This window comes from Chiroxiphia lanceolata, chromosome 1, assembly GCF_009829145.1.
Source record: "Chiroxiphia lanceolata isolate bChiLan1 chromosome 1, bChiLan1.pri, whole genome shotgun sequence".
Lineage (NCBI taxonomy): Eukaryota > Metazoa > Chordata > Aves > Passeriformes > Pipridae > Chiroxiphia > Chiroxiphia lanceolata.
This window is the reverse complement of record NC_045637.1, coordinates 50456883-50470143: the sequence shown is the minus strand read 5'-3', so window position 1 is coordinate 50470143 and position 13261 is coordinate 50456883. Positions and strand designations below refer to the sequence as shown.

The window sequence follows — 13261 nt, the reverse complement described above, 5'->3', positions numbered from 1 at the left end:
GTTGCTATCATGCTTCTACAGTGTCAAGTGTTTTTTGGTTTGGTGTGTTTTTGTTTGTTTGTTTTTGGGTTTTTTGTTGTTGTTTGTTTTTTTGTTTGTTTTGGGTTTTTGTTTGTTTGGGTTTTTAATAGCTAGCAAAATAAAAAAAGGCAGATCAAAGAGTGGTCATATAAAGGAAATAGTCCTTTAATGCTTAAAATAGGAAAAGGCTGGTTAGGAAGTTTAATGTCAGAAGTATACCACATAAATAATTGTCAAAGCAGCTTGGCCCTATGCTTCTTAGAGTTTTCTAAAAGTTACCTATTTTTTCAAAAGAAGTTAAGACAATTTTTATTCCTCTGAAACTTATAGGAATAACATGTTTCTGTATTTTGTTTTTCCTCTACACAATGCATGTTTAACAGCAAGGATAGCCAGGGAATTAGTATCTGCTGCTAAGATGACTACCTCGTTCCACTAGGGAAGTCAAATTAATTGGGTTTTTATGTCTTATTTCTATACTTGCAGTAAGAATCTATCCTTCATAGGAACAGGCTTAAGGAATTTTATTGAATATAAAAATACATAAACTTAAGACACGTTAAGTAAACTGTACAAAAGGTACACTTGCAATAAATGAGGCAACTGTATCCATACAAAGGCAAAAATTTACAAATGACTCATACTACTGAAATGTGCAGGTGCCATTGTACATTCTGATTAAGACTTTACATTCTGATAAAAACAGAAACAAAAGCAAAAGCAAGAGCAGTAGTTATGTTCTAAGGCCTGTTGTCTACATTTAAAAGCCACATTCCAGAACACAAAAAATAACTACCTTACTTTCAATATCACAGAGGAGCCATGTTCAAGAATTAAAAAATTCCCCCCATTTTAAAATTCTGAAAACGTTACCTAGTAAACATTGGCCCATGTTCCCATGTTATATTACATAGTATTTTACAGAACCTGGGCCAGTTCTAAAGTCAATTTAGCTCAACTGATGTCCACACCAATAGTTCAGCCCAATAACAAAAACAAGTTGCCAACCTTACAAACATGCATTTTTTTTTTAAATGCCCAGACTACTTTAATTTCAGAATATTACAGTAGTGAGTACATGAAGGAAGGTTGTTGTGACCTCAGTTCTTTACCCCATTACCACTGGGTTAATACTAGTCCTTGGAAGTGCCATTTATTTTGCTTTAATTTACTCAGTCAACTGACTACTCCACATGGCAAGGCACCTGCAGATGGCTAATAAACACAAGATCAGTCAGTTATAGAAGCAGAGACAAACAGATATCAGGTAGCCAAGTGAGAGCATAACCCCCTCTGTATGGTATGGTTTACAGTTTTTCTTAATTAGAGGAGTATTGTTTTAGATAACAAAAGTATTAGTAAGATCACAAAAGCAAAAAGTTTCTAAAGAGAAGGAACTGAGATTCAGTAAGGACTAGGCTGTTACCAGAAAAAAACCCAAACCTCAAGACTTTGTAAAGGTAAAAGGAAAAAGAGGACAACAGAAGAAAGAAGTAAATCTACCCACCTGCCAGAACACTTTTAGAGCTGTCAAATTAAACTTCCAGAGTATCACAAAAGAACAGGAAATCAGAACCTTAATGCCATCATTATCATAATATCTGAAACAAAATACTCATACCAGAACCAGCAGATTCTCATGCTATGTTAAGGACAACTGAATTTAAAATGCATTCTGCAAAAATAGCCTAGAATTAGAGACAATTCAGTTTTTATTTGCAGTCTGTGTTCAGATGGTCCAAATTAAGTTTTGTCATATATCGTAGGGATCTGTGTTTCGTTTAAATATTGTGCCCAGTTATAGAATTAAGGAGCAACTTCCTTTATCTATCTGCTGCTAAAAACTTTTTAACAACTGCAAAGTTGTTTTTATCTTTGTATATTTGAATCAGTGATATTTATCTCTGAACTCTAAAAACAACACTCAAATATTTCAATATTTTTATTAGGAAATACCATCATAAACTAAACTATCCAAGACACGAATGCTGGCGTTCATTTTTTTATTTTTCTTAACACAAAATTATATTCAGAGTAGATTATAGAATACTACTTCCACATAGCATTCCACTGATACATTTTCTTCAATGTTTTTGGACTGGAGGTCCCCATACTCTAATTTTATTGCTACTTTCCTGGGGAAGAAAAAATCAAATAGTCTGTCCTACTGGTTGAACAAAGAGAATGCAGACACATTTTAGACCATTTTGATGTATCTAACATCAGCCAAACCTACAACTAATAAGACATACAGCCGGAATTCCTGGGTTGTCCTGCTTAGAGCTATCTCTGGCATATATCTTCAACAAGTTCAATGAGGTTTCATCTGGGATCATAAGCACCTAGAGAGAGAACTTTGTTTTTAAACTACTCTTTTTTTCCCTAGACTATTTACAAGACTCCTGTATAAGCATTATGGTCATGTATGTGCCCTAAATGCACATGTATACTATGAAATGCACAAACTATACTCTAGAAGGGAAAGCATAACTTATCAGTTAGCAATCTGGCACATTTACAAAACCCATTAGTTATTTCTGAGTAGCACTATTTCAAGTTGTCAGTACCCTCTGCATTTGTGCTGTCACTTGTGGTTCCATCTTAATTCCACTCTGCTTTGTTATTTTAACAGGTTAACTCTACTTCTGTTGTACTGATATTCCCAGAAAATGATTTGATTGTAAAGAAAAAACAAAATGCAGTTGTTCCACACTTGTTCTGTCACAGATGTTTGTAAGCATATATAAGATATCGTAAGTAGGAAGTGTAAGCAAAGCCTTTTTTAAGAAAATGCAAATATTTTTTTTTTTAATTCTTCAACACATCTTCAAAACAAAAAAAGTTCATAAATACTTCCTTAAACTTAAAACTGGTTTCACTGCTAAACATCAGAAGTACCCTTCCTTTTAGAAGGCCCCATACCATTCAGAAATGCAAAATTTTCATCTTCACTTTTTTGGTAATTACAGACTTTCAGCCTTCTTTTTATAACTGTCTAGAATTCTGTTCAAGTCTGACAATAGATCTTCAGACATGAATTCTTCATAATCTCTCTCAATTTTCATGTTCTGTTCATCAAGGTATTTCTAGAAAAGAGTTACAGAAAGTTTATTAGGTCTATGATGGTCTCTGGTTCTGCTAAAGAATTTAAGCAGGTATTGCACAGGTTAGGTGATTTCAGTTAAACACTTTTCTGAAAGACGTCTACCAGAAGCAGGTTAAACCTGACAGGATGTAACTGCTGAAATTTAATGATCAATGCTGATTATTTATACCAAAGATTTTGTCAACAAATTTAACTAGAATCTACAGACTCAGTGCAGCAGCTAAATAACTAATACTTGGTAGGAAACAGTAAGTTCTAATTTCCACGTGTTTAACTGCAGTTGCGCATGTCTCTAGAGAGATTTGATTCTGAATATAAAATTTACAAATTTACTTACCCCTACAGATACTACATGAGTACCAATCACTTCTAAAAGACGACTCAAGTTATCACCAGCTTTTCTGCTCTCTTCTGTTGTTGTTTGCACAACGACTTGATATCTAAAAATAGATACTCAGAAAGTCATGTCTGTAACTACAAAATAATCATCAAATCTGATTTATTGTCATGTTTAGCCACACTTTTTTCTATTAGTATTAAATTGAACCAAGTTAGATTTGTATATTAATACTCAGTTTAGAAGAATGGACTATATTGTGCTAACCAGTAAGAAACATTGTACCTTAGAGTCAGAATAGTATTTTCAAACTTTAAGGTATAAAATCTAGTTGTCACATAACTTTGGAAACAAACCAATTTCCTTATTACAACCATATATATGAAAAAAATTACATGGAAAACAGGAGTTCTGTTAGAGCAGACAAATATTCTAGCAAAATACCATTGAGGAGAAACATCCTTTAGTTGCTAACTTGTGAAACTAATATAGACTGAGATGGATAAAAGCTGAAACAATTTTATGTTAGGATTCAAGAGAATATCTTTATCAGTAAAAGCCAAAGTAAACTAGGTAAACTTTGAAGGTATGGGTCTTACTGTCGTTGGAGATCATGCAATTCATTTGTGGCTTCACTGAGACCTTCATTGACACCACTCTCTAGTAATTGTTTATGCTTCTTTAACAATTCCAGTTCATTTGCACATTTTTGCTCTTCTTCTTCTACTTCCTGTAATAAGGAAAGAAGAGGAAAAAATTGCATAGCTTGGGAATAATTAGAATTTTTTTCCTCCTTTATATTACCTGATTGCATCCTGATGCTTGAATTCAGAATTCACAAAAGTAACTCCAAGCTCAGAATTAAAAAAAAAAACAAAAAACAACAGGGACATCCCTCCCAAACATAAAGTTTCAGATATTTTCTGTATCATCTTCCTCTCAGAATCAGTCTAACCTTCTCTTTATTCCTTTAATCATATTTAAAGGTCTGTGTTGCAGCAATCTTCCCTTCAAAGTTAATCTCAAAAAGTGTTATTTACATACTCTAAATAATTTAGAAATGGCACATCATGAACAACTCTTTCTAGGTTAAAAAAATAAAATCACATTTGAGTACAAATTCCAAGTAATCATCTCTTCAAGGAGAATGACAGTGTTGATACCATATTTAATACAAATAAATCCACAAAATCATACAAAATTCTGCCATCCACTCAAGATGCATTCTGGTAGATTCTGAAACATGATTCCTCAAAATAATTTTAATACTTAAGTCTTATGGACAGCATTTTAAAAACCACATGACTGTCTTGTTAGAATCATCCAGTTGTGACTGTGTATTTTATGAGCTTACCTTTAGAGAAAAGTATATGCAACAGCATAGATCAAAAGCTAACTTCAAGTGTTTTTGAAAACAGTAAGCTAAATTAATTGCCTTTAGCCACCTCAGCAGGTATTGGCAGTAAAACAGCTCTGTTTCATGGCTACAGCACAGGAGTTTGGATTTACAAGTGCATATATGCTAAACACTTAGTTCACGGAGCATTTTTTGCTAGGGTGCCACAGCCCCACCAAAGCCATGCTGTCAGAGAAGTTGGGAGGTATTGAAGCAGCCACTTAGTTGTTAAATCACAAGTGAGGAAAGGGATTAAGGACTGTTCCCGTGCTGGGGATGGAAGCTAAAGCAAGCAACAGTTTCAGATAATTAAAACATTTAATTTGCTTTTGGTCAATCAATATATTCCTTAGTTTTTAAGGAAACTAATTAAACATGTTTACTAAAACCTGTAAATGTATTCATTATATACAAATTGATTAGACAAAGCAGACTTTGTTAGTCCTAAAATCTCCTTCAAGCACATGCTCTGAGATATCCTGAGGTCAGGAGATGATTGCTGCCACTTTTTTTACTGGACATAGTACTTCATGATTTACAGGATCTGCTAACATACAATGCCAGATTCTCTTACAAGAAAGTGAAAACAGACTCACTTAAGGTAGCAATCAAATACTTCTGAAAAGAATGACAAAATCCTGAAAGAGGAAAGGAAGAAGGCAAGAGCAGAGGTCCAGACAAAAATGCAAAGCAAAACCTTATATATAAATACAAAGATTAAGGATATCATTAAGGATAAATTGTCATCAATCTGTAAGAAGTTTTACCTTAAGCTTCTGATGGTAAAGATCATCCAGCTTTTCAGCTTCTTCTGTCAGCATTTTTACACTGCTTTTTGCATCCGCTACCATTGCATTCACCTAGAATGAAAACATAACCAAGGAAATGCAATTCAAAAGAATTCCAACCTATAAATCCATGCCCAGAAAATATTTAATCTAGGCCAGGTTGGGATGGCATTAACTTTCTTCATAGCAGCTTGGATTGTGATTTGGTTTGGATAAGGGGCTAAAAACAGCGTAGGTAACACACCAATGTTTTGGCTATTTCTGAATAGTGCTTGCACACCATCCAAAGCTTTCTATCTCTCCCAGGGCCCCTCACTGAGTACGGTAGGGACAAGCAAGAGGTTGGGAAGGCACACAGCCAGGCCAGATGGCCAGAAGGATATTCCATACCATCATGTACAGTAATAAAAACCGAGGTAGAGGAAGAAAGAAATTCTCCTTCTTCCAATCCACCCTGAACCCAATATTGCTAAAAATCTTGCTGATGACAATTTGCCAGTGATGGTAAGCCCCACAACAGACTGCAATGGGCAACTTGTTAAAAACAAATATTACCAGTGTTTATGGTCAAATGTATATAAACTGCATAAACTTCAATGCAGGGAATACACAATATTTCAACCAATGGAAAGGGACCCCAATTCTTAGAAAAACTTTTGGGTTCCCTCATAATTAAAGCAATTTTCTCACAGCTTCTTCCCCTCTTTGCTTGCCCTTAAAGAAACCCCTAAAACCAAAAAAACCCAACCAACCAACCAAAAAAAACAAAAAAAACCCAACCAAACAAAAAACCCCCAAAAAACCAACTAACCAACCAACCCGCACAAACCCGAACCCAACAAAAACAAAAAACAGCCCACCACACCATACTTCACCCATGCAAAAGGGTCAAATGGGACCAGCAGATATTATGTTTGGTATCTTAGTCTTTCTCTTCACTAACCAACACACCTGTTCGAAAGCATCTTCCGAAGACATTTTCCGTTCAGTAGCTTTCCTAATATCTTCCTCTGTCTGGTTTATGATCTCCATAAGGGGAGCCTGTAATATGCATACAAGAAGATCTGGCTAATGCGACTTGTTAGTTTGAACTAAGATGTACCCCAGTACATCTTTTCTTTCTCCTGTTTTTATTTAGGCTGCTGTACTCTCCAACACCAAATTTTCTTCATATGCTACAATGTAGTTGAGGCAACTCATCACAGAAGCTTTTCAATGAAGTTTCATTTTGAGATTGAGAGACCTTTCCAACATTTCCAAAGAAACACATCTTTTTGTGAGCGATAACAAAAGCCTTCAGTGTTGGCTCTACTTACGTTGATCTGGGCTCTGTATTTGGCTAGGCAGTTTGGTCCTTCCTCAGGATTAAACTGAATCTCAAAGTGAAAGCCTTTGGAATTCTCAGCACTTACTGGAATTAATTTCAGCTTTCGAGCCAGTTTATGATATTCTGCCAGTTGTATTTCAATCTGTTCAGAGGAGAAGAGGGCAAAAATCATATAAGAGACAGAAGGGAAAAGTTTTGCAGAAAGTATTTATACAGTACTTTAATCAGGTTCCTGATTTGCTATGTACAGACACAATTCCATGTTACACCACAGTATTCAAGAGCTGTATGTAATGAGAGTCCCGCAGTTTGCTGGATTAAGTGCTGTTTTATTATTCTTTCAGTTTGCTCAGCAAGGTTTCTCAGTGTGTATGGCTGACACTGAATGGTTTCATCTGCCATATTTTTTCCTGCCTCAGCTTTCTGAGGACTGGCTGATAGGAAAGTAAAAGCATGCTTAAATATAATACTAAACCAAAGTTCAGTCATCATGTTGACATGCCTTCTCTCTTTGGTTTTGACAGGAAATGCCACATATCCTTGTAACAAACTAACTTGAGCATACCTCTAAACAAAGCTTATTAAATGCTCTTATTTCTAGTTAATGAGTGCTATTTATATCCAAACACTAAAGAACCTAAATATTTTTCCCAGTTTTATGTGCTTCATACTTGCACATGAGGAATTTAAGTTAATACCAAGTGTTTGACACTGTGAAATGCAAAATATATTTGAAATCTTTTTATCTAGTTCTCTGTGTGGCAAAGCAGAAGCTTTTAAATCCCATCACTTACAGGACTACACCTTTTCATTCTGTTTGTAGGAATTGAATTTGGCCCTTAAAAGATATTAAAACTTCTACATAAGGGATTAACCTGGCCCTAAACACATGCAAAGATATTGATTCAAAGCACTATTTCCTTCCCATGAAATCTTAACATTAACCTGAAACTTCTTCTGTTATCAAAGCAATGTCATGCTGATATCATCAAAGCTTACAATGCTATAGCAGTGAGAGCTGACAGTGGTGCATACTCTAGCTACATCTCTTATGATGCAGTTTAGCCTGTTGTTAGACTATTTAGAAAAGAAGTCAACAATAGTTCAAGTCCCAAGTTTCAGCTTGCATGATGAAAACTGATAGCCAGCTCTCAGTGTAGTGGGGTTTTCACATACCGCCTCTTTATTCCTAGCATATTTTAGCTCTTCATTCCACAGCTGATGTTCTTCTGCTTCCACTTCCTTAGTCAGCTTTTTAATGGTTTGCTGCAACTCATTTCTCTCATGATTTATTCTCTCAATGTCCGCAACTGAGTACTTTTGGTTGTCAAAGATGTGCTGGAGCCGGGCATTCTCCTGCTTCATTGCTTCTACTTCCAATTCTAAGTTCACAAAACATTTGTGAAACAGATGTAAAATACCACTCTATGTAGTTAAACCTAACGTTTGTATTTTATGAGTAAATAATATCTATATTTCATTACTCTAGTGTACAAACAGATATTACCCCAAAAACCCCTCTTTATTAGCAATGCATTTTGGAAAGTTTATTTGTAGCATCATCATCTCACTCTTTCCTAAAGCTGAGAATTACAATTATTTTAAAACTATTTCTAGCTTCACTATCCCAGTTGTGACCAAGGCCTTCTTACTTGCTGACTCAACTTCATCAGTAACACTTTCCATTTTTTGATCAAGGATGGCTATATGAGATTCCAGATTAGCCAAATAAGCCTGGTATTTCTGGACATCTGCTTGAAGAGACGATTTCACATTTCGTAGTGTTACTCTGCGATCCTAGTGAAGGGGTGAAAAGAACAACCACTGTTAGATTAATATAAAATAATCACTTTCCAGACAAGACAACAGAGTAACAGAACAGGTCAATAGAGTAACAGTATCAGAACAATTATATAAATATAAAATTAAAGGACTTGAATAAATTTTTATCTCTGTGACAGCTGAGTCAAGTTAACCATCTTTAAAATAACAACAAAGAAGGCTGAAGAGATTCTTGCATTTCACCTTTAAGTCTCTGATTTGCATCAGACACTCCATTGAGACAGTTCTTACTACACATAATTAACAACTTCAGTGTAATAATACAAAAAACCCAGGTAAAACTAGGGTAAGGAAAGCTGGAAATACAAACAGCACATTTTGCACAGTAGGCAGGAGTCTCCATTTGCCAGCTGCACAGCCACTAACCCATTTTTAAACTCATGTTGTACTAAAAGCAGAATCCATGTTTTCAAGCAAAATATTTTCCCTAAAATGTATTGTTACCACTGAATCCCATGCCTCATACCAACACATTTGGAAAAGATAATGTTGACATTCAGAAAGAAAAAGTGGTTCAAGTACCTTATTAATATTTCAGTCAATACAAGACCTTTTTACCTGGAAATATCTGCACATTCTCAAAGAAATAGTGACTGAAGATTCCACAGAAAATGCCTTGTACTGTAATGGTATACAGTCTGTAATAATCTGGCCTAATTAAAATCTCAAAGCACTGAAAATAACTTTCCATTTGTTGTTATGTATCATAAGTATCTTCATTTAATAATGACAATAATAGTCAATAATATGAAATTCAACTCCAGCATATAAACAGACAGAGACAATTTACTAACCGGTTCACTTTCCTTTTCTTTTTCTAGTCTTGCAATCTCTTCCTGAAGTCTTTTGTTGTCAGCTGCTAGACCTTCTATCTGGAATTCATCTATATTAAATAAATCCTCTGGGGGAGAGGGGAAAAGGGTGTAGGGTTATAAATTAATATTACCGAATATCACCACCTAATCTGAGCTTTAACTTCAGCACAGTAAATACCCATTATCTGGACAATTATTTTACACTAAAAAAAAACCCCAAAACCAAAAAAAAACTCAACCAACAAGCCCACTAAAAAAACCCTTTCATTACAAAGGAAATAAACAAAAATCCCCAAACAAACAAAGACAAATGAGTTTCTCAGTCTTTGTGTCATAAAAGAGCTCAAAGTTACTCCCATGAGGTAAGAGTTTCCAAACTCTCATATAACCCACACTGAAAGGATAGAGGTTGTTAAATAAGCTTTATCAGCTTCAAGGTAGTCTGACTTGCATACTCCTTTCTCATCCACATACTTCCTTGTCTCTTGAGCCATCTTTTCCCTTACTTGGCCCTTAGTCTTTGCTAAACAATGGCATGATTATTTTTTCCTACTAATATCTAGCAACAACCTGCTAGCTTTGTTTCCTCTCCAACTGATGTCTCCAGCTTGCAACCAAAGTGTCCTTAGTCTGGCTTTTCATAGGAGGGCACGGAAAGTAAGAAATGTTTTTCTTCCTGGTTCTCAAATTCTGTTTGTGTTTCTGTAGCTGGTGAAATGAATGAGTCAGTTTCCTACCTCCCTGAAGACAAACATGAAATCATGCATGAAGCATGCTGAATCACTTATGGGAACCCTAAAAACAGAGTTTGGAACTCTTGCAGACTGTTTTCAGAGCTTTCAAAAGTTGAACTTTCTTACTTATCAGATTGCATTTCCTCCGAAAATATTTTTCTTTTATTTTTTTTTTAAATGTTAACTTTGTCAGACAGAAACAAGAGTCATCTGCATAGAATTTGCATCTGAAGAACTGTATACCGGTTTCATGTCACAAAGCCATTAAAAACAACAGGGTGACACAGGTACAGCTGACAGCAGATCATGACCCATCCCTCTGTATCAGCAGCAATGTATATAAAAAAAGAGAGAATTAAGTTGAAGTAATTGAGCAGTACTTGGAAATTTCAGGTTCCCTTATCTCAGATCACTTTCACTTGTAAACTGAGCAAACTGCTGCTAGGGGAAAAGAAACCAGTAACACAAATAATTAAAACTTGAAAACTTACTTAATTTTGACTGCACTTCGGCATCCAATTCTTCAAAAGTATCTCTCCCTTTCATGAAAAGCTCATAGCACTTCACAGCATAGTCCATGAAAACCTGAAAAAAATGTATAAAGCTTTCATCTCAGCAAATCAAAGGGCTGTAAGATGGAATTAAACAGACAAAAAAAAAAATCTTTCACTGTTTTGATTGTTCTTCTGTAAAATTCAATTTTTTTCCTCTCTTTAAACACAGAATGTCAACAGATTATATTCAGGCAGGAGGAGGCATGTATAATTCACATTAAGAAAGGTCTGGAAATACTTGCTGTATTTTTCTGAGATATTTAACAAGGATAGTAGATACAATATTTAAATTTTTTTTATCTTGAAGCATATCACTCTCTCAGGCTAGTTTATGGAAAATGTAGGTCTGTTTAACAGACTTCTTCAGTACATATGACCACTGAAATTCAGATGTGCAGATGTCAGAGAATTGATCTGGAAATAAAGAAAGGTTACCCAAAGAGAATTCACTACAGATGTTAAATTACAGATCTTTCAGAAGCAATTACATCAGTACTGTAAATTTTGTATCAACATATATCTATACATATCACTGTAGAAGTGCACATTTAGTTTAAAAGCATTTTTACTCGTCAACTATCAGGTTTGTAATCTTAGTCCAAAATTATGATTTAACTTGATTTTTGCAATTTTCTAATTAAATGTTTTAGCACATTATGCAACCCCTTCCAAACACCTGCTGTGAGTTAACATTGAGTTCAATCTGAGTAGATTTAAGAAAGCAAGCTGTTGCATTTTTAAGCACCTGAATTACATTGCCACCCTATTTTGTGGCTCAGAAATGAAACTTTACAACCAAATTTTATATAGTAAACTGAGTAGATATTGGCAGAAGCCACTACATTTATAATTAAATCACTGTCTTTACGCTGTACTGCTGTTAATCTCAAGAGACTCAAGTGTTAAAGCAAAACATACCAGAAACCTTATTAAAACAATAAACAGCATAATAATTCCCTTTCTCCACAGAGGAGAATGGAAAGAGTAGCTACTTGGAGAATAAGGCATCTCAGTTTAATACCCAATCTTCACCAACAGACTGGCCATGATGCCTGCTTAGGAAACTAGTTGATCAGGCCTTTTATGTAAGGCTACAATACTTCCTAGAGAACCCTGTAAATATAAAATGGAACAGAATCTATAAATACAGTTTCAATTGTTGTGTCACATGTAAATTGTGCAGTGACAGCATATGGCAAAATTCATCTGAACAATTCTGGTTATAATTTAATTTTTACTATACCTTATTATGTACAATTCCATCATCTGTCTCTCCTCCCCAGCTCTGTCCCTCCTCAAATGATGGTGCATTTTCCCTCATGGCAGTGTACAACTGAGAGGCACAGGTGCACATACAAAGAGCAAGTGTGGAGATATCCATTAGTTTTCATGTTCATTTCATGTCCATTATAAGAAGCAGAGTAACACTGGATTAGGATTTCAGCAAAGCAGGTTATAATGAGCCTGTGTTTAGTAGACTAAATGCACAGGTGAAGAGGCAGGAACTGGACATTCAACACTGCCAAGTTATCTTGCTAAGCCAAATTTGTCTTTTCAGCATAAAGGATGGGATTTTCATGTGTGCCCAATTCAGCAGTGGTGAACTTCTGTCACAGAGATTCCAAATTTTACTCAGACTTGAGCTGGCAGCAATAAGAGTTACCACTATTAAAAAAATCCAACAACACCAAAACCCCCCAAAACTAAACAAACCCCCCGCCCAAGCACAATACTCTCCACTCTGTATAACAATCATAAGACATTTGAATAATTACAATTGAAAATTCAAAATTAGACTTCAAATTTAGGAGAGAATAGCAGATGTCACAAGATATGCACTGAAGGTAACATGAATCTTCAGTGATGATACCAATTAACTTCTCACATTTTATGTATGTATATAAGCCAGCATTTCCCTCCCTTTTTTATACATGAATTTGTCTAGTACATACATTTAAAGAAATATAACATGAAAAGCTCAGTTTAAAAGATACTAAAAAGTAAGGCTAAGGGTTAGCTCCCAGATGACAGGTAAGAATGCCTATCGTTTTCTTTTCATAAGTATCAAACAAGGAGATTTGTAAAAAATATTTATGAGATTTGTACTAAAATTAACAGTTCAAGCCGAAAAGTGGAAATATTTGGCTTAAGAAAGACAAATGTTACCTTGACACAATCAATTAACCACACCAAAGCTGTCACTATCTGAGGCCAGGTGTGTGGTGCTCCCACTGTGTACAGGGAGCTTTTTGACAGAGGAAAGGGGTACCTACAAGGCCAAAGGAAATACATTTTTAATAGCAGTGGCAAACAGTGATGAAAACAAACCAGCACATTTTGC

The 13261-nt window shown here is 35.1% G+C and overlaps 1 protein-coding gene across 3 annotated transcripts in view; it reads right to left on the bottom strand.

Annotated features, from left to right (window-relative positions):
* Positions 1-528: 528 nt before the first annotated feature.
* The window catches only part of NDC80 (NDC80 kinetochore complex component), a 17583-nt gene continuing 4850 nt past the window's right edge, over positions 529-13261 (bottom strand). For all 3 annotated transcript variants that reach the window (XM_032691609.1, XM_032691627.1, XM_032691618.1), the window contains exons 6-17: positions 13087-13189; positions 12164-12253; positions 10858-10951; positions 9612-9718; positions 8628-8772; positions 8152-8357; positions 6965-7117; positions 6600-6689; positions 5628-5720; positions 4064-4194; positions 3465-3567; positions 529-3107 (exon numbers count right to left, since the gene is read on the bottom strand). In XM_032691609.1, coding sequence (XP_032547500.1) covers positions 2985-3107; positions 3465-3567; positions 4064-4194; positions 5628-5720; positions 6600-6689; positions 6965-7117; positions 8152-8357; positions 8628-8772; positions 9612-9718; positions 10858-10951; positions 12164-12253; positions 13087-13189 — 1438 coding nt within the window. In that variant the 3' untranslated portion in view covers positions 529-2984. The remainder of the gene's footprint in view (positions 3108-3464; positions 3568-4063; positions 4195-5627; positions 5721-6599; positions 6690-6964; positions 7118-8151; positions 8358-8627; positions 8773-9611; positions 9719-10857; positions 10952-12163; positions 12254-13086; positions 13190-13261) is intronic.